This window comes from Capsicum annuum, chromosome 10, assembly GCF_002878395.1.
Source record: "Capsicum annuum cultivar UCD-10X-F1 chromosome 10, UCD10Xv1.1, whole genome shotgun sequence".
Taxonomy (NCBI): Eukaryota; Viridiplantae; Streptophyta; class Magnoliopsida; order Solanales; family Solanaceae; genus Capsicum; species Capsicum annuum.
In genome coordinates, this window is record NC_061120.1 from 96,908,098 (window position 1) to 96,922,067 (window position 13,970).

Here is a 13,970-nt window from a genome sequence, read left to right on the forward strand (position 1 = left end):
TTTCCTCTGAGATCTATTTAGCAGATTTATGAAATCCTAACACATACTAAAATCCACTGTGCTCCTTCCCGCTAATTATTACCGTTAATGCTCCCATTTCCCCTATCCATCCTCAAACTATGTTTTAATTTTGATGTAAATATAATTAATTGCATGAGTACGGGCCTTTTTGAGAAACAATTAGCACACAGCACAATCCCACCAGTTATCCATAAATAATAGCCAGTACCAACTACTATCAAACCATCTACCCACAACCGCCGCCTTTAATATAATACAAAACACATTCCATCACTAATTTCATCGTAATTGAGTAGTATTGTACTCCACCCATGTCCTGTTGACAATCCAAATGATCCCTTTAGAGCGAACTGTTGACTGCAATCCCAGTTTTCATTTATGCTAGTCGAAGAAAAACCCAGTTTGCTCTTCTTACCAACAACCCTCACCACAACCCTTCCAAGTTCAGGTATGAGGCCACCTTCCAGGACACTAAAAAAGGTCAGCCCGGTACACTAAAGCTCCCGCTATGCGCAGGGTCCGGGGAAGGGTCCCACCACAAGGGTGTATTGTACGCAGTCTTACCTTGCATTTCTGCAGAGGCTGTATCCAAAGCTTGAACCCGTGACCTCCTGGTCACATGACAACAATTTTACTAATTACTCCCAAGACTTTCCTTCTCACCGTCCAGGACACTATTGAGTAGATATTAAACATAGTAGTGAGACAGCATTGATACACAAAATGTCCAATGCAGTGCGTAGTCACAGCTAAAAAGTAAACATTTGTATCTGCTCATTTGTTTTACACCAGAAAGAAAGGTCTCAATTTATTCCTAAGAGAAATATGTTCAAGTATCAACAAGTCTTATGTTCCTTTTAAAGATACTACAATGACTTGCAGAACATCTCTAACAAAACGAAGAATAACTTTTATATGCCGCTATCTATTTGTCACCGGAGATGTAAATGTGGTTTCAACTTGAGGATACTTACACCCTCTGGCTATGCTTTGTAATTGATGATGGAAACAGTAATGTTCACAGTTTATTAAAGGATCAAAATCAATGTATGACGATGATTTTGCAGATGTTGATTTTAACTAAAATCTACTGAGAATTTTTGCCTTTCACTTCAAGATCATCTTCAACTGACGCATTAAGGTTACGCCTTTCCTCAGAACCGGCTGTAATAACTGGCATCCAAAGATTAGCAGTACTGCATAAGAGAGACCCAACTTGTGGATCTGCAGCGACAGCGGAGGATATCATCCGATCCACATCATCCAGCTTTTCTGACAATTTATCCAACTGCTTTGCAATCTCCATCTAATATACCATTTTTTTTGAAGAATGAATCTAATATAATTTGCAATTGAATAAAATATTTCTACCAGGGAAACAAAGAGAAGCGTTAGAATATGAGTAGAAATAGGAATATTATATACAAAATCCTACTTGGAAAAAGATTGTACTATAGTGTCTATAAATAGGGTCTTGATGTAATTATGTAAACACACAATTCAATAATATTTTTCTCCATTAATTCTCACATAGTATCAGAGCCTTGCTGAGAAACATCAGAGAACAAAAATAACTCAGTCACCGTGCGTCAATTTCGGTGACTGATTTGTGTCGTATTTTATTTTGTGGGTTGTGTAAAAAATACAACACCGCCAAGAGGATCGGAAAGATCAGGCGACAAAAACCCGACCAAAACCTCCGGAATATTACAGTCACGCGCCGCCAAGCACCAGCCGGAGTCCTGAAATTCCGGCGAGATCTCGTCATGCGCCGGCGCGTGAGACCATCTCCAGTCGAATCTTTGAGTTGTTCTTTTTTCCGTTGGGATCGCCTATTTATTCCGACTCCGACCACTTAATATTTTCGAGATTCTGTCAAGTATTTTGAGATTCCGATCGCCGGAACCTAAATTCCGGCGACTTCATTTTTTTTGGGGTATCTGTTTTCAGATTCAGCAAGTATTTAGTTTTTTTTTTCAGATTCAGCAATTGTTTCTTGGTGTTTTCAAGTCAAATTACCAAGATGTCTTTTGGGCATGATATTTTTGGCTCCAAAAATATAAGCATTGGAAGTTCAAGTCCTATGATCACTTCTGAACCTTTAATGAGAAGTTCAAATTATTTAGCCTGGGCTTCCTCGGTTGAGTTGTGGTGCAAAGGTCAAGATGTTCAAGATCAGTTAACGAACAAGGCTAGTGTGGTAGATGAAAAGGCAAAATTTAGCGCGGAAGATGCAAAGGCTAAAGAGCAATGGGTGAAAGTTGACACTCAATTATCTAGTCTCTTATGACGATCTGTTGATTCCAAGTTGATGCCCTTGTTTCGTCCATTCCAGACGTGTTATTTAGTTTGGGAAAAGGCTCGTGCTTTATACACTAATGACATATCTCGTTTTTATGATGTGATAGCTCGAATGACCAACTTGAAGAAACAGGAATCCAATATGTCTACTTACTTGGGACAAGTACAAGCAGTCATGGAAGAATTTGATACATTGATGCCCGTCATTGTGGATGTAGAAAAACAACAAGAGCACAGACAGATGTTTTTAGTTCTTACACTTGCTGAACTTTCTACTGACTATGATGTTGTACGTGATTTTAGCTGGTCCTACGGTTCCTACAATTGATAAGTTATTCTCTCGTCTGCTTCGTTTTGTCGCACCTCCCAGTCACAAAGTAGTTTCATCACCCACTGTTGCCTCTTCTATTCTTGCATCTCAAACCATAGAAAAACGAATATATCAGCCTACGAAAAATCGGCGAGGAGGAGGTCATTCTGGAAAATCTCGATCAAAGTGTAGTTATTGTCATAAAGTTGGACACACTCAGGATATATGTTGTAGTTTGCATGGTCCACCACCCAGTTATGATCTTGTTGCTGTAAGGATATAATGAGTTCCTTGGGAATAGAGCAAGTAAGCAGATATCTACACAGCCTAATCGACCAACCAATAATGCTCATATTGCCCAAACAGAATATGATGAGTTCCTTTAGTATAGAGCAAGTAAGCAAACATCTCCACAAGTAGCCTCAGTTGCTTCTGTTGCTGGTAATCCTTTTTCTTGTGTTTCACAGTCTAGTACTCTTGGATCATGGGTTGTGGACTCAGGTGTTTTTGATCATATTTCTGGTAACAAATCACTTTTGTCTGACATTGTTTATTCACAATCTCTTCCTGCTATTACTTTAGCCAATGGGATCCGAACAAAACCAAAGGAATTGGACAAGCCAAACCCCTATCTTTTGTCACTCTAGACTCTGTTCTTTATGTCCTTGGTTGTCCTTTTAATCTTGCATCTGTTAGTCGTTTGACACGTGCCCTTAATTGTATCATAACTTTTTTTGATGACTATTTTCTAATGCAGGACCGTAGTATGGGATAGACGATTGGCATAGGACATGATTCACAAGGCCTTTACCATCTTACCTCTTCAAATTCCTTCACAGCATGCTCCGTTACGGACCCTCCAGACCTAATTCACAAACGTCTGTCCAAGCTACATCCGAGTCTATTCAAGCTACAAAAAATGGTGCCTAGTTTGTCTAGTTTATCCACATTAGATTGTGAGTCATGTCAATTTGGGAAACACACCCGTACTACTTTCCCACGTAGTATTGAGAGTCATTCAAAGTCTATTTTCTCATTAGTACATTCTGATGTTTGGGGTGCTAGTAGAGTCAGTTCACCTTTCGTTATTTTGTTAGTTTCATTGATGATTTTTCAAGACGTATTTGGGTTTTTTTAATGAAAGATCATTTTGAGATATTTTCTATATTCGAAAGTTTTTGTGTTGAAATACAAACTCAATTTGGTGTTTCTATTCGTACTTTTCGTAGTGATAATGCCTTAGAATACTTATCCTCTCAGTTTCGGGAGTTTATGACTCATCAAGGAATTGTTCATCAGACATCTTGTCCGTACACCCCTCAGCAGAATGGTATAGCAGAAAGAAAAAATAGGCATCTTCTTGAGACTGCTCGCACTCTTCTCATTGAATCCCTTGTTCCGCTGCAATTTTGGGGCGATGCAGTCTTCACATCTTATTATCTAATTAATAGAATGTCATCATCTTCTATTCAAAATAATGTTCCCCATTCTATATTGTTTCCAGTCACATCTCTACTCTATCCCCTCTCGTGTCTTTGGGAGCACATGTTTTGTTCATAACTTGGCCCCTCATGCTCTCAAGTGTGTCTTCCTTGGTTACTCTTGAGTTCAAAAAGGGTATCATTGTTATTCACTGGATCTTCGGCGTTATTTTCTGTTCGCCGATGTCACTTTTTTTGAATCTCGACCTTACTATTTATTTCTGATCATCCTAATATCTCTGAGATTTTACCCGTATCTCCAGTCTTACCCGCACCATCCTTGGTCTTACCCATATCTCCAGACTTACACGAACCAACCTTTAAGGAATCAATGGTTACTTCTACATCTCCTACTACAGTGCCACCACTTCTGACTTATCATCATCGTCCGCGTCCACCATTAGTCCTAAATGATTCATGTCATGCATCGGACGCTGCTCCTACTGCGGACTTTCCTTCTCCTAGCCAATCAGTTGCACTTCAAAAAGGTATGTGCTCCACTGGTAATACTAACCCACACTATACTTTCTTGAGTTATCATTGTTTATCATCACCCCATTATGCTTTTGTATCATCTTTGTCATCTATTTCGATCCCTAAAACTATAGGTGAAACACTTTCTCATTCAGGATGGAAGCAGGCTATGATAGATTAGATGTCTGCTTTACATGCGAGTGGTACTTGAGAGCTTGTTTCCTTTCCTGCTGGTAAATCTACTGTTGGTTGCCGTTGGGTTTATGCAACCAAAGTTGGTCCAGACCGTCAGGTTGATCGGCTTAAGGCTCGCCTTATTGCCAAAGGATACACACAAATATTTGGGTTGGATTATAGTGACACTTTCTCTCCTGTGGCTAAAATAGCATTTGTCCGTCTTTTCCTATCCATTGCTGTCGTTCGTCATTGGCCTCTTTATCAGTTGGATATTAAGAATGTTTTTCTGCATGGTGATCTTGAGGAAGAAATCTATATGGAGCAACCACCTGGTTTTGTTGCACAGGGGAGTCTAGTAGCCTTGTATGTCGATTGCGCAGGTCACTCTATGGTCTGAAACAGTCTACTCGAGCTTGGTTTGAAAAATTCAGCACAGTATTTCAGCAGTTTGGCATGATTCGTAGTGGAGCTGATCACTCAGTGTTTTATCGACATTCTCAACCAAATTTGTGTATTTATCTGGTGGTTTATGTTGATGATATCGTTATCACCGGCAATGATGAAGATGGTATCTCTAAATTGAAGCAACATCTCTTTCAGCATTTTCAGACCAAAGACCTCGGCAGACTGAAATATTTTTTAGGTTGCTCAGTCCAGATCAGGTATTGTTATTTCTCAACGCAAGTATGCCTTAGACATTCTTAAGGAGACAGGAATGATGGGATGTAGACCCATTGACACTCCTATGGATCCAAATGCCAAGCTTCTACCAGGACAGAGGGAGCCACTCATTAATCCTGAAAAGTATAGGCGGTTGGTTGGAAAGTTGAATTATCTCACCGTGACTAGACCTGACATATCCTTTCCTGTGAGTGTTGTAAGTCAGTTCCTGACTTCCCCCCTATGATAGTCATTGGGATGCAGTTGTTCGTATTCTGCAATATATAAAGTGAGCTCTAGGTAAAGGAATACTCTTTGAGGATCGAGGTCACGAGCATATCATTGGATACACAGATACTGATTGGGCAGGATCACCCTCTGATAGACGTTCTACCTCTGGATATTGTGTTTTGGTAGGAGGTAATTTGGTGTCTTGGAAGAGTAAGAAACAGAGTATGGTTGCTCGATCTAGTGCAGAAGTAGAATATTAAGCAATAGCTGTAGCAACTTGTGAGCTAGTTTGAATCAAATAGTTGCTGAGAGAATTAAAATTTGGAGAAACCGGTAAGATAGAACTTGTGTGTGATAATCAAGCAGCCCTTCATATCGCATCAAATCTAGTGTTTCATGAGAGGACTAAACACATAGAGATTGATTGTCACTTTGTTAGAGAAAAGATACTGTCAGGAGATATTGTTACAAAATTTGTGAAGTCAAGTGATCAACTTGCAGATATCTTCACCAAGTCTCTCACTGGTCTTCGTATTAATTACATTTGTAACAAGCTAGGTACATATGATTTGTACGCACCAGCTTGAGGGGGAGTGTTAGAATATGAGTAGAAATAGGAATAGTATATACAAAATCCTACTTGGAAAAGGATTGTACTATAGTGTCTATAAATAGGGTCTCGATGTAATTATGTAAACACACAATTCAATAATATTTTTCTCCATTAATTCTCACAAGAAGAATGAAAATTGGATTCTTTCGAACCAAAATTAATACCAACCTACCTCGTCAAGATTTTGCGTTGATTTTGAAGGAACTTTTGTAACTTCCAGTCCTAGTGCATAGATCTTACTGCGCAACTCCACTTCTTCTTGATTAGTCAATGATTCCACCTGCAAATGTTTATCCATAATCTTTTTAGTGAGGGCATTTCAAAGTACTTTATTAAACCAGAGCAGGAATTGATCTCAAACACACATCCCTAGCACCCATAAGGTAAAAAAAGAAAAAGAAAAGTCGGTATTGGCACCATGATATGCAAGCCAAAGCTAAACCAGATTAATACTATCTATAAATAACAATAAATTTCCAACTGTTATGCAACACAGTTTTGTATGAAAAACAATGTCCAAGCAGAGGAACTTAAAAACTCAAAATGTATAATATTTTAAGCATTCAACTGAAGGTGAGAAATAATAATATCATTTGCCCTGTAGATAAGCCAAAATTTTGTGTATTTATGCCTCTTCTCATGTTTGGAATTATTAGGTTTAAATTGAGGGGAGCATTGGAGTTACTGGTAAATTTGCTGACGTATGACCAGGACGTCACGGGTTCAAGCCATAGAAACAGGCTTGGATCATTGTTCTTCTTTTTCATTATTTTTATCTTTTATGCCACTTCTCCCTTTCAATTTGTCTTTGTTCAAATTTATTAGGCATATTATTTTTAGAGATAATTTCAAATATATACAATAACATAATTAGTTAACAACAAATATAGCCATGTTTTTATTTACATAGAAAATAGCCAAAAGTTAAAAGGAATTACAATTGTTATTCGAATCCACTGGTGCTGTCAGCTCGATTCCACTAACGTAGATTCTTCCTAATCACATGTAAATAATTACCATAGATCAAAGAAAAGGGTCCTCCAACATTATGCACTGTTGGTATGCATCATTATTTTATCTTCCACTTTAAATTAGTTTATGGTATGCAATGTATATATAATGTATAGATATTGTATAAATAGTTATTTAATGTTTATTTAACGTATATGTAATGAATCGGCATTGTATAAATGAATATGTAATGTATCGAGATAGTGTAATGGTGTATCATGTATCGATATTGTATAAATGATATATAAACGAGTATCAATATTGTATAAATATGCATAAATATTGCATAAATAGTTATGTAATATATAAACAATGTATCGATATTAGATAAATGATATATAAACAACTAACAAATACACTTATAAACTGTATAGATACACTTATAAACTGTGTAGACTATGCAAATAAAATAAAATAAAAAATACTCCATCTTCCACCCCGATTCTCCATCCAGAAAGAAAGGAGATGTTGGATCTTCACAATAATTAGTTAGTAAGTGTATGATACATTTTGCGTCATCTCCACAGTCAAAGGATCTTGCTTCTAAAAATGGTGGCACAACTTGAAAAACAAATTGATGACACATGGTTTCTACATTGTCATTTTATCACGTTTGAGCAATTTACAGATAATGAAGATTTATCTTCAGAATTTCCTTTCACACCTGTCATCATGTAGATCTTAAAAACCAACATATACACGTATGTACAACCATTAACGAAGTTGGTTCGCAAGTTCTTTCAATCGCGACCAACTCAAAATCTCCTCTAAACAGTCCCAAATTTTAGATATGAGCTCCTCTCGATGTTTCAATTCTTTTGATATATAAATCACTCGAAACAATTCATAATTGCGGTGCGTTGAATTTTTAAATTAAGTTTTTTGAAGAAGCTTTAATGATTCAATATGAAAGAAAAAAAAGGAGAAGAGGAGGAAGAAAGCAGAAGAAAGAAAAAGATGGACAACAATAAGAAGCGGAAGACCAAAAATGACCTTATGACCATATTACTTGTAATTAATTTGGCCGAAAGGCTATTTTAAGCAATAACCTTGACCAAAAGGCTATTTTAGATAAAAGTAGATAAGTGGGCTATTTTTTGTGTAATAAATTTACCTCAAGGGGCATTTTGCATGGTTATCCCTTATTTTTATTTATCTTTTATTTTTCTTATCTTTATTACTCATTGGATTTCTACATAACTCTCTTTTCATGTATTATCTCGAAGAAACTCTTTAAGAAAAACAATGAATTGTTATTACACTTGAAATTAAGATTAAAAAAAAATATTTTTAATAACGTAAATTAAATTTAATCGGATGAAGAAATTTAAAAGTCATAATATCCTTCTGACAATATAGATTTAGCTGAATTTTCTTTCTTTGATTTCATGGAATTTCTTTCCCACTTTTTTTCCAATTCTATTTAGAGAGACGGAAACTTCACTAAACTAAAGTTATTGATATTTGTCTTTTCTACAAATGGCTAATCTAGTAAATTGAACTAAAAAAATCAATGATGCCATTTTCTTATCCTCTGAATATGCATTAAAATACACACTTTTAGAGAATATTGGTGATTTTCAAAGTAATATATGATTTAATGGATACTAATTCAGCATTTTTAAAAAGTGCATAATAAAATAGAACATTGCAAAATAAAAGGAAAAAAAGTACAAAAATTTTTAAGTAGGCTTGATGGAGCAAGGTAAAAGTAGGAAGAAATGTTAAATGAGGTATTACAAGGTAAGTTAAATATAGCGGGTTAAGGTTAATCTTTTCCTTCCACGTCGCTTCGTCTTTGATCATGTAATTTACACGTGTTTACGTCTTTATACTTTGAACCCCCTTCACAAAAATCCACGCTCGGCCACTGCAATAGATCTTTGTGGCCCAACCTTTACCTAGATCCCGCACATAGTGGGAGCTTTAATACATCAGGCTGCCTTTTTGAAATTGTTATATGGTGTAATTCCGCACATAGTAGTGTTGTTTTGAAGACAAGTATGCAACAAAGGAGTTAAGGAGGAAACACACAAGATTCAAGCAAAAGAGATACAAGGACTGAAGAAAAACTTGTTGAAGAATTGTTGCGCACTAAACAGCCCTGCCCACCGAAGCACTGGAGCTTTGGGCACTGCAACACTCCTTCAGCACTTGTAGGACGCATTAAACAGCCCCGATTGTCGTAGTGCTTGAGTTTTGACCACTGCGAAGACACCACCTGAATGCAATAATTCTCAGAATTGTCATTATTTGGGCTGAGAGAGGGACATATAGAGAACTTTTTGGAGACTCACAAGGGCATAAACAGGAACGACGCAGCTATTGGAGGAACAAAGAGAAAAAGGAGGCACAATATTCCAAGGTTCCATGTGAGAATGAAGATTTGTTGGGAGTTTCTTCTTGACTTCAATTTATCTTCTCTTCTATTCTCTTGGATCATGAAATTGATGTTCAATATAGTCATGGTTAACTTTTCTCCACCTATGGAGTAACTCTGTTGTAGTTGAGTTTTGATGAAACCTAAGGTTAATTAGTGATAAATCCACCTTTCCGTATGTGTTTATTTGATTCCTTGAGGAGTTTATTGATTAATCAATCGCAAGAGATCTTTCGATTTCTTCACTACTTTGATTCATTGTAGGACGTCTTTCTGTTGAATATTAGTTCTATTCACAAGAAGGGATTAGTACGTTAACTTGGAAATTGTCGCATAAATTCTCGAAATAAGTCTATTTTTTATATCCAAAGGGAATCATTGGAAACCCCAGCTCTGGTGATTGGAAAAATCTAAAATTTGGTGGGTAGACTCAAACTTTACCGGCAAACCTGTGGTTGTATTAGATTTTTTTACAACACAGACATAAAAAGAGCTTTAGTTGCAGCAGACAACAAGGAGGGACAAAACTCAACCTATTTATTGAAAAGAAAAGCCCTAGAGCTGTGAGGGAGAAAAACTCACCACAAAAGGCAGAAACGACTCTTCTAATACCATGTAGAATTTTAGAAAAAAGAAAAGTTTCTTTGTATTTCCTTATGTCTTTACCTCACATGAGAAGGTGCATTTAATTATTTATACAAGTGAATCCTAATTAATTAAGGAAAGACAATCAGCTACAACAAAATAAAATATACTATTTCAATCCCAAAAGGAATAATACAACTCCAAAAATAATGCTAATTAATTAACACAATCAACAGTTTCCTTTTCTGATCAATGTATAAAAAAAGTCTCACCAAGATTTGACAAGTGATCTAAAAGAACAAAATAAAAGAGAAGAACTCTTTGAACTAGTGACAGATAACACACTAGATAGCTCCTATAAGAAAGTTTCCTAATTCTTAAAATCACTAGTATCATGAGTTCATGACATAATCCATAACAAATATTCAGCATATACTCTTAGTGATTCTCTTGCCTTTCAATAATGCTATTATCAAGAATAGTTAATAATATACTTGATGATTCTCTTCACTTTCAAAAAACCCTCAAACTCAAGGTGGCGAAGAAACTCGAGTTTGCAAATCAAATTCGGGAAAGTGTAGCAGAAAATAAAATTGACTGGGCTTGTAATGGAGACTGACTTGACCATGACACCACTGTGAATCAGTCAGATTTGACTGAGTTTGAGGATACAAATATTGCCAGCTTAATTAGATTAATGACAGAGACAAGAATGATTCTACCTTTACCAGTTAGCTCAATGATTGTGGATAACATGGTGTTGACTGGGGAGAATTGACCTAAAGGTTAACAGATCTAGACGGCTAATTATGACAAGTTAGCTAACATAAATTAATGATTAGACAAATATGGAGAGCTGATTTGACATGTTAGCTGACACGGTTTGATGAATCAGCAATTGATAAGACACATAGGGTGCCTACTGATCATGAGTGAAAAGAATTTGAAAGAACAATAAGAACAAACACAGAAAGGGATGAACAACCACCAGATAATGATAACAGTTGTAAAATCATTTAAGAAAAGGAAGACAAAGTTGTCAGGCCGAAGGTGTAAGGCTTCCTTCCAGTGGGCAACCGTTATTTTGGTTTCTAAGGAAAAACAAGGAGCTAGAAAAGAAAAGATAAAACTTTTATTGAATTAGTGATTGATAACAAACAAGAGGGATCTTCAGGTAGGAATTTGAGCAGATGAACTCGAAAAAGTTTCATATCCTCCAGATTCTTAATTATGAAGGCATAATCATTAAGAAAACAGTATTCTTAGTTATTTGACGAGTTTCAATAATAATATACTGTAATAATTAGAATATCATACAAAATGACCTGTCTAAGTTTCAATAATGACATAATCATTAAGAACTTTATAAACAATGTTGCCAATGTTCCTTTTAACTTCTTAAAGAGAGAAAAGTCAAAAAGTTGCACCAGAATACTGATGGGTGCCCTCTAATGCTATCAATAAGCATTAGGCTAGCATTTCTAAGATGCTTTTGAGTCTTAAATGGGAAATATTCACCACAATGGATCAGTGTCCTCCTTGATTTAAGGTCCTAAATTAGTTTGGCATATTAAAACACATTAACATGATTGGATAACATGAAAAAAGGAATAAAGATTGGTCATCCAACCTTTGGCACTGTCCTTCCCTTTCTCTTGTAAATCACAGATACTTGAAGATATTCATGAGACTCTTGCTATTCCTTAATAATTACGTCAAAGAATTTCTGAGACAGAAGAGTTTCTCTGCATTTTACCACTATGCAAATGGCTATTTGTGTCCAAAAGGAAAAAGAATTATAACCTTTCTTATGGGAGTTGTTCCGCTAAGACCTAGGGGGAGATGAAGGAACGACCAGTTACATTTTCTTGATTTCAATTTTCTGAAATAACTTTGACAACAGTACATCTTGTATTCTGATCTTATAGAAACATTAGGAAAAGAAACAAGCACATGAAGAAATCTTAAAGAGCCTTGTCTGCTCCCTAGCATGAAGGGGGCCTGAACTCACGAAAAGCACAAAGATACTAACTCAAGGAACCATCTTCTTTTAATCCCTTACAACTAACTTCCAATGCTTGAACCATCCATTGCCCCACTAGTCTGTTCGACTCAAATTTTTGGCATACAGATCCAACTGATCGTAGACACTCAAACCAAACATACCATTTCTCTTGAGATCAACAACTTTTTAATAAGCTAATGATTAATGAACGAATCAAAACAAAGCTAATTGTTCTTTGTTTCATTTTTAATGGGTCACAGCAAGATTGACCATTCAGCTAATTGAAAGAACTATATCCAGATGAGGGATTTGAATAAGGGAATAGCCCCAAAATTAAAATCACAATATCTATAAGTTAAATACCTGCTGGAGAAGACTGGAGAGAACTCCGAATAGCTGGGCGGTTGCTGCCTGAGGTGATGTTGGACATTCTTTCCTTCCATCCGCCATAGCTTCAGACTTTTCTTAATCCCGAAAAAATTTATTGTGCATAACACTCAAGTATTAGGTGTTAGACAAAACTTGTGTGAATACCTTACATAATTGGACAATTGGAGTTTTGGGTCCCACTTTGATCAAGATGGGTAGAAGTTTCAGCAACCACTTTTTTTGTCCTTTTTCTTTCTATTCTCATATTTTTTTCGTTCCATTGCTAATTTATTTTTAAGCTCAATAGATGCTTTATTTATTTACTCTAAACCCGTTTTTTTACTATTATTTTCATTCACTGAAAGTCTTCAATAGTTATAACTTTTCAACCAGCCTACCAGGTTTCTTTTGTACCTTACTATTTTCAACACTGAAAGAGTATATATAAGTGTGTTTGGTTATGAAAATTATTTTTTTTATTTAGAATTTTTAAAAGTTTTAAATTTGGCATTAGAATTCTGTTGGAGCACGATTTTTGTAATAAATATTTAACATTTAAATATCCTTTTAGCAAAAGACATAAAAAATTTATTAAACATGCAATATAATTTTTATTTTTTTAAATTATAAAGTAAGAATAGAATTTTGATCGTTTTTCAAATTCTAAAATAACTTTAAGGTGCATTTAAAATTTTCATAATCAAATAATAATTTTTAAGGGAAAAGGGTCTAAAATATACTCAAATTTTGATGAAATTTATTGAAATACACTAGATTTTGCGGGTAGTTCTATGACCCCCTAAACTATTTATTAATGTATTTTAGTGAGGTTTATAAGCAAATAAATAGATAAAATTATATATAAATAAATAAATAAATAAAAGAGATTAGTGCAAATAAATGACAGTAATATACGCTAATAAATAGTCTAGGGGGTCATAATACGCTAATAAATAGTTTAGGGGGTCATAGGATCGCTGCAAAGTTCATGCGTGTTACAAAAAATTTCATCAAAGTATGCATATATATCAGATCATATTCCCTATTTCCAAAAAAGGAAAAAAAAGTGAAAATTTTATGGCCAAATGGTTGCATAGTAAATTTCTCAAATAGAAATACAATATCCGTGTAAAATTATTGGGTTAAAAAAAAAAAACCCCTTAAATCCATCCCTCATAAAATACATAAACACCATTTTAAAAAACATTGTGCGATAAACTTTAAACCGGATGACTTCTATGTGTATTTTTCTTATATAATAAATTTTAAAGTTAGATGATTTTTATGTATAAAAAAATCATGCTATTCAAACGCAATTTTAATTATATGCATATTGGCCTTGTACAAATTGC

General features: G+C 35.3%; 1 protein-coding gene across 2 annotated transcripts; it reads right to left on the bottom strand.

Annotated features, from left to right (window-relative positions):
• Window positions 1–802: 802 nt before the first annotated feature.
• LOC107845584 lies at window positions 803–12,884 on the bottom strand. 2 transcript variants are annotated; one of them, XM_016689997.2, is made up of 4 exons: window positions 12,613–12,805; window positions 9,336–9,500; window positions 6,441–6,548; window positions 803–1,327 (listed from the first exon to the last, which is right to left on the bottom strand). In XM_016689997.2, the coding sequence occupies exons 1-4, from the start codon at window positions 12,697–12,699 to the stop codon at window positions 1,109–1,111; spliced, it is 579 nt and encodes a 192-aa protein (XP_016545483.2). In that variant the 5' UTR covers window positions 12,700–12,805; the 3' UTR covers window positions 803–1,108. The 2 variants fall into 2 exon arrangements, with proteins under 2 accessions (XP_016545483.2, XP_016545484.2); XM_016689998.2 differs by lacking the exon at window positions 9,336–9,500 and having other exon boundaries at window positions 972–1,327; window positions 12,613–12,884.
• Between the last annotated feature and the right edge of the window lie 1,086 nt (window positions 12,885–13,970).